The following is an 18,961-nucleotide window of genomic DNA, read 5'->3' on the forward strand; positions in this document are numbered from 1 at the left end:
TAAATTATGTTGTTGAAAGACAAGATACTGTAAATTATGTTGTTGAAAGACAAGATACTGTAAATTATGTTGTTGAAAGACAAGATACTGTAAATTATGTTGTTGAAAGACAAGATACTGTAAATTATGTTGTTGAAAGACAAGATACTGTAAATTATGTTGTTGAAAGACAAGATACTGTAAATTATGTTGTTGAAAGACAAGATACTGTAAATTATGTTGTTGAAAGACAAGATACTGTAAATTATGTTGTTGAAAGACAAGATACTGTAAATTATGTTGTTGAAAGACAAGATACTGTAAATTATGTTGTTGAAAGACAAGATACTGTAAATTATGTTGTTGAAAGACAAGATACTGTAAATTATGTTGTTGAAAGACAAGATACTGTAAATTATGTTGTTGAAAGACAAGATACTGTAAATTATGTTGTTGAAAGACAAGATACTGTAAATTATGTTGTTGAAAGACAAGATACTGTAAATTATGTTGTTGAAAGACAAGATACTGTAAATTATGTTGTTGAAAGACAAGATACAGTATCAGGTTAGACACGCCAGATATTGGGAATCAGCCTATCACTATCGTATATCATAAAAAGTAGTTATGCTATTCAAAGACTCAATTAAACCTTAATTTTTCTAATGCTTATGTCTGCTTGAGTACTACCTAAGATCGCTGACGACAATGCCACTTGTCTGGCATCTTTCTCAACCAATCGCTAGCCTCTTCCCACCGTTACCATAGAAACGCACACACACTCCATAATAACACTGATGAGCATGCATGACTAGATTAACACGTGAAACGAGTAGGGCACAATCATATTCTTTTTTTTTTAAGTAACGTCTATAATGTATAAGATAAGAAACAAAGTCACAATGGCGATTTAGTCACATGATAACCTTCTGATTACTGTTAAAAAAAAACTCGAGTTAAGACTGTATGGCCATACATTGAGATCCTCAAGACTCTTTAAGACTTTCCTGCAGGGAACAGTACCAGGTAAAAGAAGGGGAGGAAAACGTTGGAAGGGAAGCAGAAGAAAATGGACGCCCCTGCCTATGGAAGATTTTCTGATTCCAGCAATGACTGAGAATCGGAGAAAGACGGGGGCCATGTGGCTGAGTGGTTAAGCGCTTGGCTTCTGAGCCTGAGGTCCTGGGTTCGAATCTCGATGAAGACCAGGAATTTGAATTTCGGAATTTTAGGGCGCCCCTGAGGTCACTCAATTTTAATGGATACCTGACTTTGGTAAGGGAAAGTAAAGGCAGTTAATCGTTATGCTGGCCACATGACACCCTGCTCGTTAACCGTTGGCCAAAGAAACAGATGAACTTAACATCATCTGCCCTATAGATCGCAAGGTCTGAAAGGGAAACTTTATTTTTTATTTTTTGCTCTCTACAAATATTTTTTAAACTAAAGGAAATTATCAACTTCAGATCATGTGTGGTACCTCAACGGTCTAATCAACTAAACGCCAGGTGAAAGAAAGTGAAGACCGTGAAGTTTATATAACGTTGTATGAAGAGAGTGTGGACCTCCAAGGTAGTCTACACCTCTGAGTGAAAGCAGCAGTTCTGGATTTACCAACATTAACAATGGCTTAGAACTTCCTCTCATTAGGATGGGTCCCACCGATCCTCATCAATGTCATTCAAAAACACGAGTCAAAAAGATGTAACCGAAGGTAAAAACCCCGGTTAATGTATACAATAGTTTATCTTCCAACAAAGTGCACTATATTAAAGGCAGAAGAATATTACAAAAAACTATTTTTCTCTGGCATGGAGCTATAAATAGATTAACCAAAGAATGGAATGTCTTGATTCTGGTGGCACTGGGAATTCCCAATGAAAACAACTAATGGAATGATTAGACTAGACTAGACTGTGTATGTCTATTGATTTACCTGGTTTACCCTATTACTTCTTAGAAAACTGTCGGGAAATCCTTTTAAAGCTAATTTAAATACCTTCACCTTCACTTATCCTTGTCTGTTGCAACGTTGGGGTACCACATAAGATTTGTTGACCGTCTTTCTCCATTCCTCTCTCTCTTTTTGCCTTTGATAGCCCTGATATGGAAATAGAGTTTAAGTTCACTTTTTTAAGATTGGTTTGCAAATCATCGTGGGGTCTGAGGTCTGATCGTTGAAGTAAGCCTGTCTCTTTTCTCTTCGTTTGTAATCAGGTCTCTGTATGTGATACACATCCATTCCATTGCTAGGATCCGCGACTTTATTTCTGCAGTCATTATCTAGGATTCACAAGCATATCAGAATGTCGACTTATATACCAGCCTATGCATATAAAACTGCTCTAGAAAAACTGCAGATGATCGAACAAGACTACAATGAATTTTATTTCCATTATAATATATATTATAATATATTTATAATATATATATATATATATATATATATATATATATATATATATATATATAAAAATGATAAAAACAATAATAATGATATCGAAAACAATAACAAGAAGGCCTACAAACTCTGAACTGTAACACCTGTAGACTGTTGACTTGACTAAGATTAGGGACGGCATTAGATAATTGGAGGCCCTAGGCAAAGTGAATTTGGTTGTCCATAATGAAATATAATAATAAAAAAAAATAAAAAGCGAATAAAAAAAAAACAAAATTATTTATTTAAAAACCTAGTTTACTCCAATGATAATATTGAGGATGAAATTCGAAACTTCTCAATAACCTTGACTGCTCAACGTGGATGCCTTAACCTGTTTGTAAGTGAAAGTATAATCTAAATAAACCAAAAAAAAAAAAAAAAGTGGCCCCACCAATCTGAGGCCTTAGGCGGTTGCCTAATTTATCTATGCCTAAGGCCGGCCCTGCTGAGATTATGCTGTTGCCAACTGTGAAATCGGGAGAAGGTGTGGCGACAGCTGACCCCGTGACCTTGAAAATTCCTAAAAAAAAAATGGTATATTTGTCAGTCTGACCTCGAGGGAGACATCTTGTCTGTCGTTGTGGGGTGGGCAGGCCCTAGGAGAAGCGAAAAAGGAGACCATAGGCGAAATGAATAGGGTGGCCCCACAAATTCAAAAATTAAGACCGAAAAATGTGCAATGAATTACAAGCCGTACTTCTGTATCAATATCTAAATCAGCAAATAAGTTAAATTTATATAGCACCGTTAGAATGAATGCACTTCATATACGATTCATGATTCAAAGACATAGACTAAATAGACTAACTAAAAAAAAAAACTCAAACACAGCTATCATCTTTTGAAGAACTTTTTCATGAAAGATGCCTTTCCTAAACACACACGATTCTTAAAGACAAAATGCACCCATTAAACCACTGTTAAATCAGATCTGTATAAAGTGGTCGTCTCCTTGCCATTAGGACTAAAACAGAAAGATTTATAAACTTTATCACACTTTCGGTCAGAGTGTTACTAGATCAGCTGTCGTCATCGAGAAGTACATAGAAGTACATTCGTAAAGCGCTGGTTGTACGTGTGTATGTGTTTCGAGTGTATGGATGTTGTCCTTATTTGCATCTGTATTGTTATTGTTACAGTAGTTAATTAAGATGCGGTGGTCAGTTGTAGTCAAACTAAAGCTCGATGCACATGATTGTATGATGAGCTTAAAGAAGGACGGTGTAATGAATTGGTCTCAAGTTAACCAGCCCAGGCTCCATCTTGCCCTCACCGGCATAGAGTAAAGCTACTTACAGCAAATGGAAAACTGTATAACAAACTCTAACCGAGACCGTGGGAAACTTATTTGAAACCTTGACTTAAGCGTAGGTAAAGTGCAGTTATATTATGATTTATGTCAACATTCCTCCGGCAATTTTTTGACAGGCAAAATAATTAATTGTGTATGTGTAACTATGTGTAAAATGGATCTAATTATGATATTTATAAATTTTACTATATTTTACAAGAATGGACAAAAGTAAAAGTATATAAAATGTGTATAAATACATATTTCTACGACACATTCCCAAAATTTGTAATTCCTCTTACTGCTATTCAGCTCCTCGCTTTTTCTTACAACTGTACTGTCAAAATTGGTCATTAAAAAAAATCGTGTTCACAAGTAGGGCCTATACAAGGTTTTGTTTAAACATTCATATCAGGTATAGCCCTGAGTCTAGTCACTAATACAAGAAGCATGATGTGTATCCTTATCTGGACAGGAAAATCAATACTGTAAAATCAATATTGTTTTATACAGTTTCGTTTAGTAATGCCAATCCTAAGCCTGGTTCTGTATATATATGTAAGTTAATGTAAGTCTTAGTTACATGGGGTGAAGAGAAGGGGAAAGAGAACTCTAATTTTCACTCTCCATTGCTGGCTTCTTTCCACAAACCCGAAAACTTGCGAAATCTATGCAAGTGCATGCATTGCAATTAAATATAACAGTATTAAGATCTAGGACAAATTTATACAAATGCTCCTTCTTCCCTAGCGCTATCAGAATGGAATGGGTTGTCTGAGCTAGCGAGGAAAACCAGTGACTTGATTTGACTAAATTCGTGAGGCGTAGGACGTAGCCATCTTCTTTTATATAATAAAGTTTGTATTATATAAGATAAAGATAGTAGAAACAAATATGTTCCTAATACCTGACTTAGGATTACTGACATTGGGCCTTAAAATGTATTTTAATGCATGCGGGCGTGTTGGCTGAATGGTAAAGATAGGCTTCCAAACTGTGTGTGTGTGTGTGGGGGGGGGGATCGTTGTGGTGGGCTGGCCAAAGGATATGGCAGACCATCGAACAGGTGAGTTTTACAATATACGCTCCCCAGGAGGTGCAAAAAAATAACCAAAAAAAAATACTAAAGAAGAGAGTTTCTTTAATCTTGAAAGAAAATGTGTATCTATTGTTTTCAAACTTTATATCAGCTAACTCTGTCTGTCTGTCTGGTAAAAAGTTTGTACACATTATTTCTTCTACACCCAATCTCGGATTAAGCTGAAATTGTGCACAATTGTTTCATTTATCAGACAAAACAACAATAAAAAAATTAACCGATTTTTTAATAAACTAATTAGCCTGACTAATGGTGTGGCATAAGATGAATTAGCCCCCTTCAAACTATGTAGAAAGAAATAGGTGGCCGGTTTTAAATCCTAAACTAAAAATAGATAGACATTGTATTTTCATAGCTTTTCATAGCTTTACCCTGGCACAGTGGTTAATATGTTGGCTTAAAATTCAATTAAAATTTAGTTAGAATTCAGGTCGTTCCAACTTTTATTTAATTAAATGGATTTAAAAAGCGATCACGGTAACCTTCAAATAGACTTACTTTTCTTTCTCCTCTCCCCCCCCCTTTCCTTTTCCGCTTTCCCAACTGGTCCAGACAAGTGATAGGATCATAATATATTGAGAAAGCTAAAAGCATGAAATTGCGCTAAACAAAAACAATTTTTACTAATATTTGTAATCGCCTTGATTTATTATTGCAAGTCTAGATCTATTAAAATTTAATTACATGACTGATCCAAATTAATTGATACAATTACTCTTTTTTTTTTAAAGTATTTTTTCTTTTTTATTGTGTATATAAGCTTCAAACACCTAGACACTGACAACTGCAAAATGATTTTTTAAAGATTTTTAGCTTTACAGCATCTACGGAGCTCGCAAAGACCTTCCCTCAGGGAACAGTGCCAGGAAAAGAAGAAGAGGCAGACAGAAAAAGCGATGGGAGGACAACATTAAAGAATGGACGGGCCTGCCATTGAGAGAGGTTCTAAACAAGGAAAAAAAAAGGGAGGAATGGAGAAAGACGGTCGAAAAGTCTTGCCTGGTGCCCCAACAGACTAAGGGATAGGTAACGGTAACGGTAGCTTTCCAGCATGTCTGCGATATTAACTACACTATGTCTTTAAGAAGGCTACGTTAAGCTTACACTGTAGCTGTATTGAGATGACGGAAGATCTCGACGGCATATTCAGGAAAAGAGTTACGTGATACATTGAATTCTGTGTTCATTTCTCAAGACATCGGTAGTTGTCGGTTTGATAACAACTAGATTAGTTCCTGGGTCTGAATACTACTTTCATCATGTCCATAGTCACCAGGTAGGCCTACTGATTATCTAAATCTGTCATGTTGTGCTGCCCTTACAAAGGGGTGAGTTGAATAAATGATCCGCGAGACTTTAGGCGAGATTAATCGTTACGGAAGGCCTGAACACAGACCAGCGACGTCACAACCTGTGGGCAGTTTAAACCAATGCCACGTTGAACAGACCTGTGACACAGGTTCCCAGGCAGTCAAGTGAAGTGAAATGTTGCTATGTGAATGATATCTTGGGGAGCCCTTTACTAGTCATCCTTAAACAAAAAAAAAACAACAACAAATCAAGGAAAGATAATTTAGTATAGCGGTAGAAATAAGAGGTAGGAAGCAGAAAGAAGAGTTGTTGTTTTTTTTTTTGTTGTCATTATTTGTGGTGGGTGATTCCAGCACAAATTACAGGTGAAAGAAAATGAGTGTATTTATAGTTACAAATCAGTGGAGGGTAGCCTACGCTGGGCCTTTTTCTTGTTCAATTAACAACTGCTGTGCCTTCGTTTCGTTTCACTAGTCACAACTCACAAGCCAATAACGAGTGTTTCGTAAAATGTTTTACATGTTTCGGATCTTCCTTTAGCTTTAAAGATAACTACATCTTGTCCCAAACCTCTCGTGGAACAACCGCAGGGGCGGACTGGGTGTTACAATCCGGCCCGGGCATTTCTATTCAATCCGGCCCACAAACTCTATAGGCCTATCTTATGATGGACATCCAATTCTATATCTATCTGTCCTCAAAATCATTCTGTTAAGTTTGATAAAGTATCGATAACTGAACTCATGCAAACAATGAAACTCTGTATCTTTATAAGAAATATAGGTATCATGTTACTTTTTAATCGCTGAGGGTAGGTTCTAAAAGGATGAAGTCTACTGCTAACACTGTCTGCGAATATAGGCTATTACATTATTTCGGAAAATGTGTTAGATTAAATTAGCATTACACTGTAGAGTCTGTAACAGATTTAAAAAAAAAAAAACACGACACTCTGAGGGCCCCCTCTTACAAGAGAATATAAAACATTTGACAAGTAAATACATTTTATAGTGGCATTCATGAAGCCCTTTAGGTGGCCCTACCGGCCCATTTGGGTACCGGCCCACCGGGCATTTGCCCGAATGCCCATATAGCCAATCCGCCCATGAACAACGGGGAAGGGCAGCAGACCTTAGGGGAAGGGCAGCGGGCAGAATTCGAACCCTGGACCATCGAGATAAACGACTGACAGTCCAGAGCACATGCCAGGCGACCAGGCAGCCATCCAAGTGAAGCAGTAATGGAGTGCCATTCAGGCCATCAGTGAGGGGGGAAGGGGTTAAATAGATCATCCTTTTATACATATTTGAAGGGGATGTAAGAATGCGTTTAGGGGGAGGGGGGGAGAAACCAACACGAGCCCAGTTGTCTGATGCACAAAATATTTCTGGGGGTGGGCCTGTGTTTTGTACACATTGTGTAGGCCCTAAGTCGGGTTTAATCATACGGGTCACCTTTTATTGGAAATCGTTCATTTTTATCGAATTCTCATGGAAGCTTACATGTTTTCCGAAGAAAGTAAAAAAAAAGCATTGTAGAGAGACACGTAACTACAAGCCTAAAACAAAATGTCTGGTATTTCCGAAATTATTTTCTTGGTCTATCTGTTTTTGCATAAGTTTTGAGATTAGAAGTAGGTATTAGGTACAGTCTACGTTTGAATGATAACAACGCTCGTAATGTCATGCTATTTAAAGAACACCAAAATCTCCCTAATCTATTTTTAAACCAATAAACAAACTAAAGCAAAAAAAAAGTGCTTAGGTGTATTGTTTACTACTATGGATATGGCGATTTGTTACACAAGTCATTGATGATTTATGATCCGCACAGGAACTCGGTATGTTTTGTACATAACATATTTAGTATGCCTGGACGTAGGCTAATGCTATTAGAATGTGAAATGGGATCATTATTATTTTAATCATTTATCAAGTCTTTAATGAGATTTACTTTTATCTTCTGCCATACTAAGTGTAACAAAGTAAATTAATTTATTGTTTATTGTATTTTTTAAAAATTGTTTACTTCTGGGTACACCGTTTCTAAATAAACGATTTGAGCCAAACTTTCATTTTTATTTTTGTAGCTATTTATATATATATATATATATATATATATATATATATATATATATATATCGGCAATAGAGCCTACATATTTAGATTAAATCACAAGCTTAAAATTTAGGCCTATAGTCACAGTAGAGATAATAGATACAGCCTAGATAGAAGGTATTAATTTTTTTCCGGATAAACGGCTACAATACCGTGACCTTACAAAACCCAGATAAAGCGCCTTCTAAAGGTACATTTTGTGAAGATATAGAAGATATACAATGTACTTATATCAGGTGGTGACATTTACCATTACTGATGGTAGGCCTATATATAAAATTTGTTTTTCTTAGGTCCCCTAAAAGGGCCGGCCTTGGGCATAGGAAAACTAGGGCATCCGATTGGTGGGGCCTCGCAAAGAACTCAAAACAATTTTGAGCTCTACATTCATTCCAAGCATTTGCTCAAATGCCCATATTAGCCTATATATAGGCCTACTTTGTCCGCCCTGCACTATAGGCCTACTTTGTCCGCCCTGCACTATAGGCCTACTTTGTCCGCCCTGCACTATAGGCCTACTTTGTCCGCCCTGCACTATAGGCCTACTTTGTCCGCCCTGCACTATAGGCCTACTATAATTAGACATTCCTCTCCATCAGACTCTTTATGTCCGTTGGTCTACATGGAATCCTTACTCCAGACGAGTGAGAGTTCTAACAAAGATGTTGCACAGTGATCGTAACACTGGGCCAAGTAGGCCCACTAATAGCCTCAGAAGTAAACAAGGTTGTTTTATAGGAGATGATTAGGCCAATAGCGAAGCAAAAAAAAAAAAAAAGAACAGTCCATTGTAGCATATTGTCTGGGGTGGGAGAAAGCTTCAAGAAACAGGTCACTATCCCTACAACGTTCCTCAAAGGACCGTTTTTATGGCGGACACCTGTCCGGTTGATGTGGTACAGAGAAGAAATATGATGGCGTTTCCCTGATGTGCTCGGTCATTGGCCTCGCTTCTAATCCAAGCGCCTTAGGATATGAACCATCGGTAATATAGGGATGTAATAATTTATTTCTGCTTGGATCTTTACCAAACAGAAGTTTGTTCAGACAAGCAGATAGAGGCAAGCTTCCATAGACTTAGAGCTTAAAGAGTCATAAACTCAACTCTTATGACAATTAGAAGTCAGTAGTTGCAGGGAGTTGATGTCGATATAAGAGAGCTATAGGGTTTATTGAAATCTCTTACTGAGTTTATACATTCTTAAAGTTCACATTTCTTCTTTCTTTCTATTTTATTTTAAACATTTTTTTGTTATATAGCTCCCATAGATCTATAGATGTTTAAATAGGATATTTGATATCAGGGCGTGATATCAGGAAAAAGAAACAAGTTGGTATAAATCAAATTTAGACCTAAATCTAATCTTATCTTCTTGTCTTATTTATTACAGACCGTTAGGCCTACAAAAGAAGATAATTACGTCCTACGCATTTCATGTGTCAATCTAGTCAAGCATGTTAATCGATGACTTAAACTCAGTTAAGTCATTGTCGCTATATCTTATAAAATTATAATACAAAAAGATGACTACGTCTTATTAAGCGTGTCCAGTTTAGTCAGTCTAGTCATGCATGTTATTCAATAACCAAAACTTTGCGAAGTCACTAAGCTGGCTTTCCTGGCTGTCTCATGAAACCCATTCCATTATCTAATCTTATAATACACTAATTCAGGAAGAAAGAATATATATGTACAAATTCATCTTGACACAAAGACAAGAACAACGAAAGTGCTTATCTTTTTGTTTCTGTGTAGGCCTATTTTATTAGAACCCTAAAATTAAAAGAACTTTGTATTATGTTTATTTCTCTCTTCAGCACGGTGAAGGCAAAGCATGAAATATTTTTATTGTAATATGGATCGAACAAGGAACAGAGTAATTTTAATTTTTTCTGCAGCTTTTCTTTTATTTCTCGGTAAGAACACAAATATTGTTTTTAAATTTATACTTTCTAGAAGCACTTTAATCTAGAAATATAATCGACCACCGGCGGACATCGATGGTTATGCATGCCCTGGTTTTGGCAAAATATGTAGGTTACAGTCCGGTTACAGCTGGGGCTGTGTAGCCACGGTAGATTGGCCTCTGCGCCATTCCACATTCTGTTATCTTCGGACTCGAAGACAAGCCTTATTATTATTATAACAAACTGATTTGTATGTCTAGAATCTATAATAGGCCTATATCTATCTAGATGTTATCTATTATTTAAATAATATATTACGGAATACTGCTGCTACTTTTAGACCATTTTAGTTTTCATTTTTTTATGCACCGTAATGTATAGATTACTATTGACAGAAGTGTCAGAAGTATAAAAAAAAGTATCAAGAACTAGATCTATACTAGAAGATCTAGATCTAGATATAAGATAGTCTAGGAATGGCCTATCCAATCGATGATCATTCCCCGAAATTTCGTTCACCCAACAAAGTGTCATTCATATCACTTTTATCACAGACACTGAACTTTTTTTTTGCAAAGAAAATAACAAAGACAGATCTAGATAGAGAGTCTAGATATCGATCTCTAGATCTAGTGTAATAGAAAAGAATATTGAAAATCACCAACTAGACTGTAAATCATAAATGGATTAACAAATAGACTCTACTTCTAGATCTAAAAATGATAGAAATGGATACTTTTTTTTTTCGAAAAAGCATCTACAAAAAGGAATAAATATACATAAAAAAAGGTAGATCTAGATCTAGTTACTAGATTCTAGTAATGGAGTCCCCACGATGACCTGTTAACCACTGTCAAAAAAACGTAGCCTACTCAAACTCTATGACCACATCACAGTAGGTCCTCAGGGCTCGCAAAGACCTTCTTTTGGGGAACAATTGCAGGGGAAAAAAAAGAAGAGGAAGCAATGGTAAGGCGACATCAATTATCAAATGATGGACATATGCCTGTCCAGGTTGACAGATCTTGTGTGGTGCCCCATGGTTTAACAGACTAAGAGAAAGGTGAATGAAATACAATTATATAATAGATCTGTATGATTATGAACTGAGCTTTATTTTAAAATATTTAATAGGCCTATAATATAGATCTAGAGCTAATTAATTAAATCTAGATGTTGGGGATAATGTATTAAAAGTTTATTGTATAATTGATTCTAGATCAATAGTTATCTGTTACTGTTTTGATTGATGGTCAATGTAAAGTATATGTCTAGGCGACTCTAGGCTTAATTATCCAATGAAAGCTATATATATATATGATATGTATTGGAGAGATGTCATGGATCAAGTGGGATTAATTTAATACATTTTTTTAGGTGCTGATGGACAGAGTATCAAGATCACAAACCTACAGTCTGACACTTTCTGTTCAGAAGGTCTGGTGGCTTCCAACAATATATTACTTATTGAAGGGGAAGCTGATTTGAATGGAGATGCACAACTTTCCAGATACATTATGATTGACCAATATTTCAGTTCAGATAGCACAAAAGCAGTAAGTACTGTTTGTTGATTGTTTAATTATTTCCTTCTTTTTTTTAAAAATAATAAATACAAATGATGTGTCTAGTATTATAGGATAAACTGAATATAATAATGTATTTCTAGTAATGGGTTACAGAGATCATTTTCAAAGATTTATTCAGGGTTATCTACTTGGGATTCACTTTGAACATCAGGATTTTTGACTTAATGTTTCTAGTTTGGTTGCTAGACTTTGTAGAATTCACTAATTATTGTCAGTATTAATGCTCCAAGTTTGAACTTTATTATGTACATTTGACAACTTTTTATTTCATCATATGTTTCTGTAAGGCCATGTTACTTAACATTGATTGAATGATAAAATGCTTGGCCTCTAAACCGAGGGGTCCCTGGTTTACATTTTGGTGAAGACTGGTAATATCAGGATCTTTAGGACTGAGTCCACCCAGCTCTAATGGGTACCTTATATTTGTTGGGGAAAAATAAAGGTGGTTGGTCATTGGGCCACAAATACAGATGACTTTACATCATCTGTTTCATAGATCACAATGTCTGAAATAGGAACTTTACATTTGGCAAAATGTTTGGCTAGTTTATGGTAAAGTTTTTTTTTGAAGTAAAACATTTAAAAGAAATTAGTCAAACTTTCTTAAGGCCTACAGGGCAAGCATAACGATTATCCACCGATGGTTGATTAAGGTTTTTGCCTAGGACAGACTTAGATGAAAAGAAACAAAAAGAATATATATATATATTATATATATATGTGACTGAGATGGAGAAAAGTGCTAATTTTAGACAGCTGGAACTTACTTATAAGTCAATAGATTTTAATTCATTTAGAAAGTTATCTGCAGCTTCAGGTTTTGGAAAAGTTCTCTTCAGTCTCAGCTTCAGCTAAGTTTGTAGGTGTAAACATATTTCTGTTTTGCATACCTAATATATTTTTTTCTTTCAGCTTTCTGTGTGTGCAATGGAAACTAAAACTCCCATTGATAACCCATCATGTTCCTACACTACTACTGAAAAAGACAATATCTATAGATTTTTTGTCAAACTTCCTGCTACACCCACACTCAGCCAAGGAAAGATCAGTGCTTACTTGTTGTATAAAAATGCTACAAAAATTGCTGCAGAAATAAATCTGCCTGGCATATATAGTAAGTATTATTATAAATAAGAAAATAGCATTTGGTCTGCATAAATGACTAGAAAAAAAGTATGTGCATTACTGTAAGAATTTCCTGTTGATTTTTTAACTTTTATTATCCCTAGAAAAAAAATGTATTAAGTTTTCAACACTTCTGCCAAATTATAATGAAATCTGCATATTATTTTTTTTATCTATTAGCATTTAATTTAGTTGGCAAGACTTACTTTGACTTAAGTAAGATAGTGTTGTTGGTACACAGCCAGCATATTTTGGTTTATAGCATTGTTAATATGTGACCTGAAAATATAGATGTCAAAGTATCCATTTTTCTGTTTGTAAATTTTAGTAAAATTTTTTGTTAACCATATATTTCTATGGAATATAGTCCTAATTTAACATATTTAATCATAATTTTTTTTTGATGATTGTTCAGATCCAGATTCAACAAATGTCAACTTAAAAATCAATGACAAAACAGCCAATGATAAAGAAATAATCACTCTTGACAGTAATGTTATAAAACTTGAGGCTGCCTGCAATGGCTCTCTTAAGCCCTGCAAACTGCAGCTTGAGTTCAATGACACAGCTTCCAAAGTGGAGGACCAGAGTATTCTGAAATATGAAAAGAGACATCAAGCCCAGAGTGCTGTTTTAGTGACTCTTACTGTGACTGTATGTCATGAAGATGTATATAAGAAGAAATATACCTGTGAGATACTCTTGGGTATGCCAGGTAGCATGTACACTTTAACTTTTTCAGAGTGAATTATTTTAATTAAAACAATTGAGTTTTCCAAGGCAAACAAAATTAGCAAGGTGGTAGTGTTACAAAAACTGATGTAACTTTGTTATTCTATTATAAAATCTAACATATTTGACTTTATTTTAAAAAAAAATGAATTGGCTACAAAATTGTAAGAAAAAAAATTTATTTAAAAAAATATTTCTTTTAATTAGTTTAAACTGAGTATGGAAAAATATATATTTATAAGAAAATTCATTAAAAGATTGATATACTGAAAGATTTAACCTTAGGATTCTACTTTTAATCCTTAAATACTAAGAAATCACATATCTCAACAATATTAGTCACTTCAAATTTAAAAGAGGAAAGAATGCACAAAGAAATTGTTTTATTTAAATATTTTTGGTCCCATGATATAAACTAACATAATTTTGTCATTTTATTTTTAAATTCTTGATCCCACATCCTATTTTCAATCAAAACAAAGAACAATCACTCTCACAGGTGAAAAATAAAAAGTTTAACATTATAAAGATAGTAAAAAATATTGTACGCCAAGTTACTTGCTGAGAGTAACATATCACTCACAAACGCTAGCGAATTGTTCGCTGAGAGTAATGCAGCACTGAAAAATTATGTGAAAGTAATGATTAAAAAGTATAAGAGTGAAACAGGAACTAAATTCTATTTAGAAAAGTGTTGATCAATGTGTTGTTTTCAAACCATTTGCTTAGACATACTAATCTTTTTTTTTACACTTATTATATATTCGTGGTGATTCATAAGTAAAGCTGTTGGCTTCCATACCAAGTGGTCTTGAGTTTGAATCCCAATGAAGACTGGCTTTTTAATTTTTGTGATTTTTTAGAAGTCAGATGGGGTACATTACATACTTTAGGGAAGTAAAGGTGGTTGGTTGTGTGCTGTCCACATGACATCCTTATTAACCATCCACCATATAGAAACAAATGAGCTTTACATCCTCTGCTTGGAGCAATTGGTTTTAAGGGGTACCTTTACTTGTTTACTTTATGTATTCAGCTCAAGACTGGCTAGCTCAAAAAATGTGGTTACAAAATTAGTTGATCAAGACTGGACAAGTTTTTTTTAATCTAATAAGAGAACTTATGATTTCAAAAGTTATATAATCAATGAATAGAGTCTGACTTAAAATGATACAAAGATTGTTTAAGTTGTTTTAACTTAGTAATTAATTTATTTTTATATTTTGTTTAGGTTCTGACAACGGCAGTGATGATTACATTAAAATAATAATACCTGTGATATGGTATAGTATTTTTTATATTTTTAAAGATATAATTTATAACTATTTAATGCTGAAATTATCATCATCAAATACATTTGATGATAATGATGAAGGTGGTAATTTAAAGTGTGTGTCCAGTTCATAGTTGAAAAGATTGTAGATTGCTCTTTGCAGAGGAGGAAGTTTGGCATGGTCATTTCTTTGTACGTATCTCTGGTTGTATTTCATGATGCCATTTGGTTGAGCCACTCTTCTTTGTGATTGTTGACTAACATTGAACTCAGGATGAGGTAGTTAACCAGTCTATCTGGTTGTTCCATAGATGATCCTGCCTTTGATAGTTTATTGGCCTTTTAATTTCCTGTGATGCCAATGTGTCCAGGGATCCACTGCAATGTGATTCTGATATTTCTTAATTTTGACATCATATGATGGATTATCATGATTAGTGGTGAGGATGAGGTGTTGCAGGTAAAAGCTTGCAGGGCGGATTGGTAGTCTCTAAAGACAACATTATCTGATGGTGGCTGTGTTGCATCATATAATTTCTTTTCAACTGCCTGAAATGCTATATGGTCGTTGCCTCAATTTAGGCCTGGAAGTTTGAGCAGTAATCATCACAGGTTGCACTTATTTCAAAGGCACCTAAACCAGCATTGATGGTGGCTTTGAATGCTGATCCATCTGTTTATATATTGATAGCTGTTTTTGGATAGATTTCAAATGAAAGAACTGTTGAGACAAAGATAAGTCTGAGGCAGTCAGAAAAATATGAGACAGTTTCTTGGACTTCCCTGCAGCTGTGACACAGTGAGTCAAAGTTTGGCCTAAGTCATAAGAAATATGAACCAACAGCACAGTGGCCTGTCCTGCACCGTGCTATAATAGCTCACTCAGGACTGGGTTTGAAGGCATAGATGGTCTCCAGTGCTGTTATTGGAAGCTTGCTAGATGAATGCCTGAGCTTAGTGGCATTAGGGTCCACTGGTTTCAAGTGAATGTCTTGGGGTGTTGGGGAAACTCTAAGGAAAAAGGCTGCGAAAATGTTGAATGGTTAGTTTGTCAGCAAATCTATTGACATGATGCATTAAAGACTGAATAAAAAAAACAACAAATGCTGAAATAAAAGTTACAAGATCTAGATTTAATTGTTAATACAAGTTAATTATTTTTAGTAACTCAAATATAACTCAAATATCTTAAAAGTACATTTTGTTGGTGATTATTAACTAATTAAGACATATTATTTTCCCAGTTCTGTTTCACAATGCTTACAATATAGAGTTAAGTACATCACGCCTTAAACCTCTGTCTCCAAACTAGGCTTGGAATAGTCAGAATGGTTGCCTGGTCATGTGGTATGTGTCTCAAAGGTTCCAGGTTTAAATCCTTCATGCTGCCCTCCCTTTCTGTCCTGCTAGACATTTGTGCTCAAATGTAATATGTTCATTTCTGGAGCAACATCTGATACATGTAAAACAAATAGAATAATTCTTACCTTTGAGGCTTTGATATGTTAAATACTAGTGATTTAGTCCTACACCATTTCACTTTCATTACTTCACGTTCAAAGAGTTTGTTGTTTTCTGTTCATTTCTTTAGATGTACAATCTCTTACGATTTGTAGCCCAAAGCCTACAGACCAATGTAAATAATAATATATAGGCTATACACTTTTTTTTTTAAGGCTTAACAAATCCTTAAAGTGAAACTATTCCTATTAAATATTTTCTAAGAAAAAAATTAGTTTGTAATACAGTAAGAAGTAATACATTTTGTATCTTTTTATTGTAATCTTTTTGTTTCAGTGGCATCATCCTGACACTTGCCATAATCATACTTGTTGCATTTTTCTATAAGAAGAAAACTAGAAAGGTACATTAGACTCATTGATTACAAAGCTTATAACTGCTCACTCTGTCTAGTATAATTTTAATACCTGTTATTTCTCCCACTTGCCATTCTTGGATCAAGTAGAAACCTTGCACAAATGTAGTGCAGGCGAGGTGTTGTGAATTTCCATTGATCTCATGAATCAACAAGTCTAAGTATTTCAAAGATTTTTTTTTTCTAAAAACAGACAACACTGTAAAGATAAAAAACAAAACAAAAAACCCCCCACTAACACTGGTATTATTAAACTTTTGCAGTGTTAACACATATTTAATTCATTAAAAAAAGGATTGTCAAGGTTGCTGTAAGAAAAACACTAATTCCAAACTACTACTCATTACTACAATGGAACTGCCAAACACGATCAAATTAATTAACTGTTATGTCTTACTTCTATTGCCAAAACAAATTTTCATAAGCTACATCACAGTCACTATACAAATGTTACTGCCAAAATTGGATTAAATAAATATAATCTCCAAATATTTTATGTAGGTCTAACAAAGTCTAACAGTATTTAATCCAAATAATGAAATATAATTAACCCTATGACAAAATTAAGTACACTCAATGATTTCTAAGTCTTTGAAAAACTACATATCTTGAGTAGATAACTTAACTTAAGAACCACTAGAACAATAACATCTGAAGGGCAGTAACTCTACTCTTTAACCAAAACATAAAACATAATTACATTTCCTTTCCTGTTCAACAATCTCTCTAAAATAAACTAAAAATTTTAATCATAATAAAAACACAATTCCTTCTTTCTTAAACCCAGTTTCTGTCAACCAACTCTATAACTAATAAGATCATCATATGAGAGCTAAGGTTAAGTAGTCCAAGTGACAAACATACATGCCATTAGGTAACTGTTATCTGGATTTCTCTTGGTTTGAACCAGGCCCTCTGCCATCTCCTGATGGAATGTAATACTCTTCATTCCTGAAGGGACATAAAAAAATTAACAAGTCAAATATATTTTAGACCTGTTTGTAGTATACATTTGCTAATATCTTAAAGTCAAAATGCTTTAGATAACAATGTTTAATTTACATTTATATCTATTCTTGGTTCTTGCTTCTAGGCTAAAGGTATATCAGTCATCCTACTTATAAAAGTAGGCCCTAATTGCTCATTATTAAGAGTCAATCAAAATTGTTTTTTTTTTAGGGCCTATTGGCTCCTCTGGAATAATATTATGAGATTATATGTTAATGTATAATTACATATTAAATATGAAAATAAAATTAACCTTAATTTGATGGATAAATTTAATTTATAGACATCATATCCTTACATAACTTTAAACAATTTTCTTATAGCCAATAAAACATTTATCTTTTTACCAAATTCTTAGATACAAATTCATTCTCTCATGTCATGTTTTGGGGCTACAATATAACAATTCAAGGCCTAAGAATAAAAAAACAAAGGGTGTAATCTATTTCTAATACACAGTATGAAATAAAGCAAATGCTGAGATAAATATTAAAATAGGTTTGTCTATTTGTAGACTATTCTTGCTTAGTACAAAAAGTAGATTCTACTCCTATTGTAACCATAGTAGGCCAGCTTAGCTATTCATATTAGTAGGCTACTAATTTTGTTTCCAATTAAGTTTAAGCAACCAAACATTAGGTGCTACTTATGAATTTTTGCTGAGCAGCACAAAACCCTATTTGTAATCAATTTGATTCTAGAGTAGTCTACGGAAAAATGCACAAATAATAAATGGTTTATTAAAATATTTTGCTTTTCAATGCTCCTGCATTCTGTGACATTGGAAACATTAAAAAGCTTGATATTTATGGATTTATTTCCATGTGATAAAATCTCCGATTGCGTTTTAACAACAACGGCTGATGTTAAAGCTAGGTTTAATAGTAACATTTTCTTAATATATATTTTAATAACATTTAGCCTTTAAAATATAAATTGTAATTTTCAACATATTCACCTTGGTCATATCTTAGTCATATGTTTAGCTTTCAATAGTTTCTTGAAATTAATTTCTAATTTTTTCTTTTTTTTTTCCATGACACATTGCTCACAGTGTGGATCTAATAAGGAGGATTTAGAGAAAGTAAGTTGAAAGTTTGTGTAAATCTTGCATAGCAGCTTATGTAGCATTTCAGCTGATGTTTTGAGGTCTGCTTTAAGCATTTCCATCTGGGCCTGCCACCTTTCAAATTTTTTGCACTTTTAA

General features: G+C 34.2%; 1 protein-coding gene across 10 annotated transcripts in view; it reads left to right on the forward strand.

Moving 5' to 3' along the window:
• The first annotated feature begins 7,803 nt into the window (after positions 1-7,803).
• LOC106060595 (uncharacterized) overlaps positions 7,804-18,961 on the forward strand; it is a 30,485-nt gene continuing 19,327 nt past the window's right edge. For 4 of the 10 annotated variants that reach the window (XM_056010613.1, XM_056010609.1, XM_056010614.1 and 1 more), the window contains exons 1-8: positions 7,807-7,963; positions 10,059-10,157; positions 11,526-11,704; positions 12,653-12,854; positions 13,281-13,580; positions 14,829-14,880; positions 16,668-16,734; positions 18,809-18,838. In XM_056010613.1, coding sequence (XP_055866588.1) covers positions 10,076-10,157; positions 11,526-11,704; positions 12,653-12,854; positions 13,281-13,580; positions 14,829-14,880; positions 16,668-16,734; positions 18,809-18,838 — 912 coding nt within the window. In that variant the 5' untranslated portion in view covers positions 7,807-7,963; positions 10,059-10,075. Of the gene's footprint in view, positions 7,964-8,004; positions 8,108-10,058; positions 10,158-10,261; positions 10,399-10,831; positions 11,212-11,525; positions 11,705-12,652; positions 12,855-13,280; positions 13,581-14,828; positions 14,881-16,667; positions 16,735-18,808; positions 18,839-18,961 lie in introns of those variants that run through there. The other 6 variants (XM_056010611.1, XM_013218529.2, XM_013218531.2 and 3 more) reach the window with 6 other exon arrangements.

The sequence above is a fragment of the Biomphalaria glabrata genome, chromosome 14 (assembly GCF_947242115.1).
Source record: "Biomphalaria glabrata chromosome 14, xgBioGlab47.1, whole genome shotgun sequence".
Taxonomy (NCBI): Eukaryota; Metazoa; Mollusca; class Gastropoda; family Planorbidae; genus Biomphalaria; species Biomphalaria glabrata.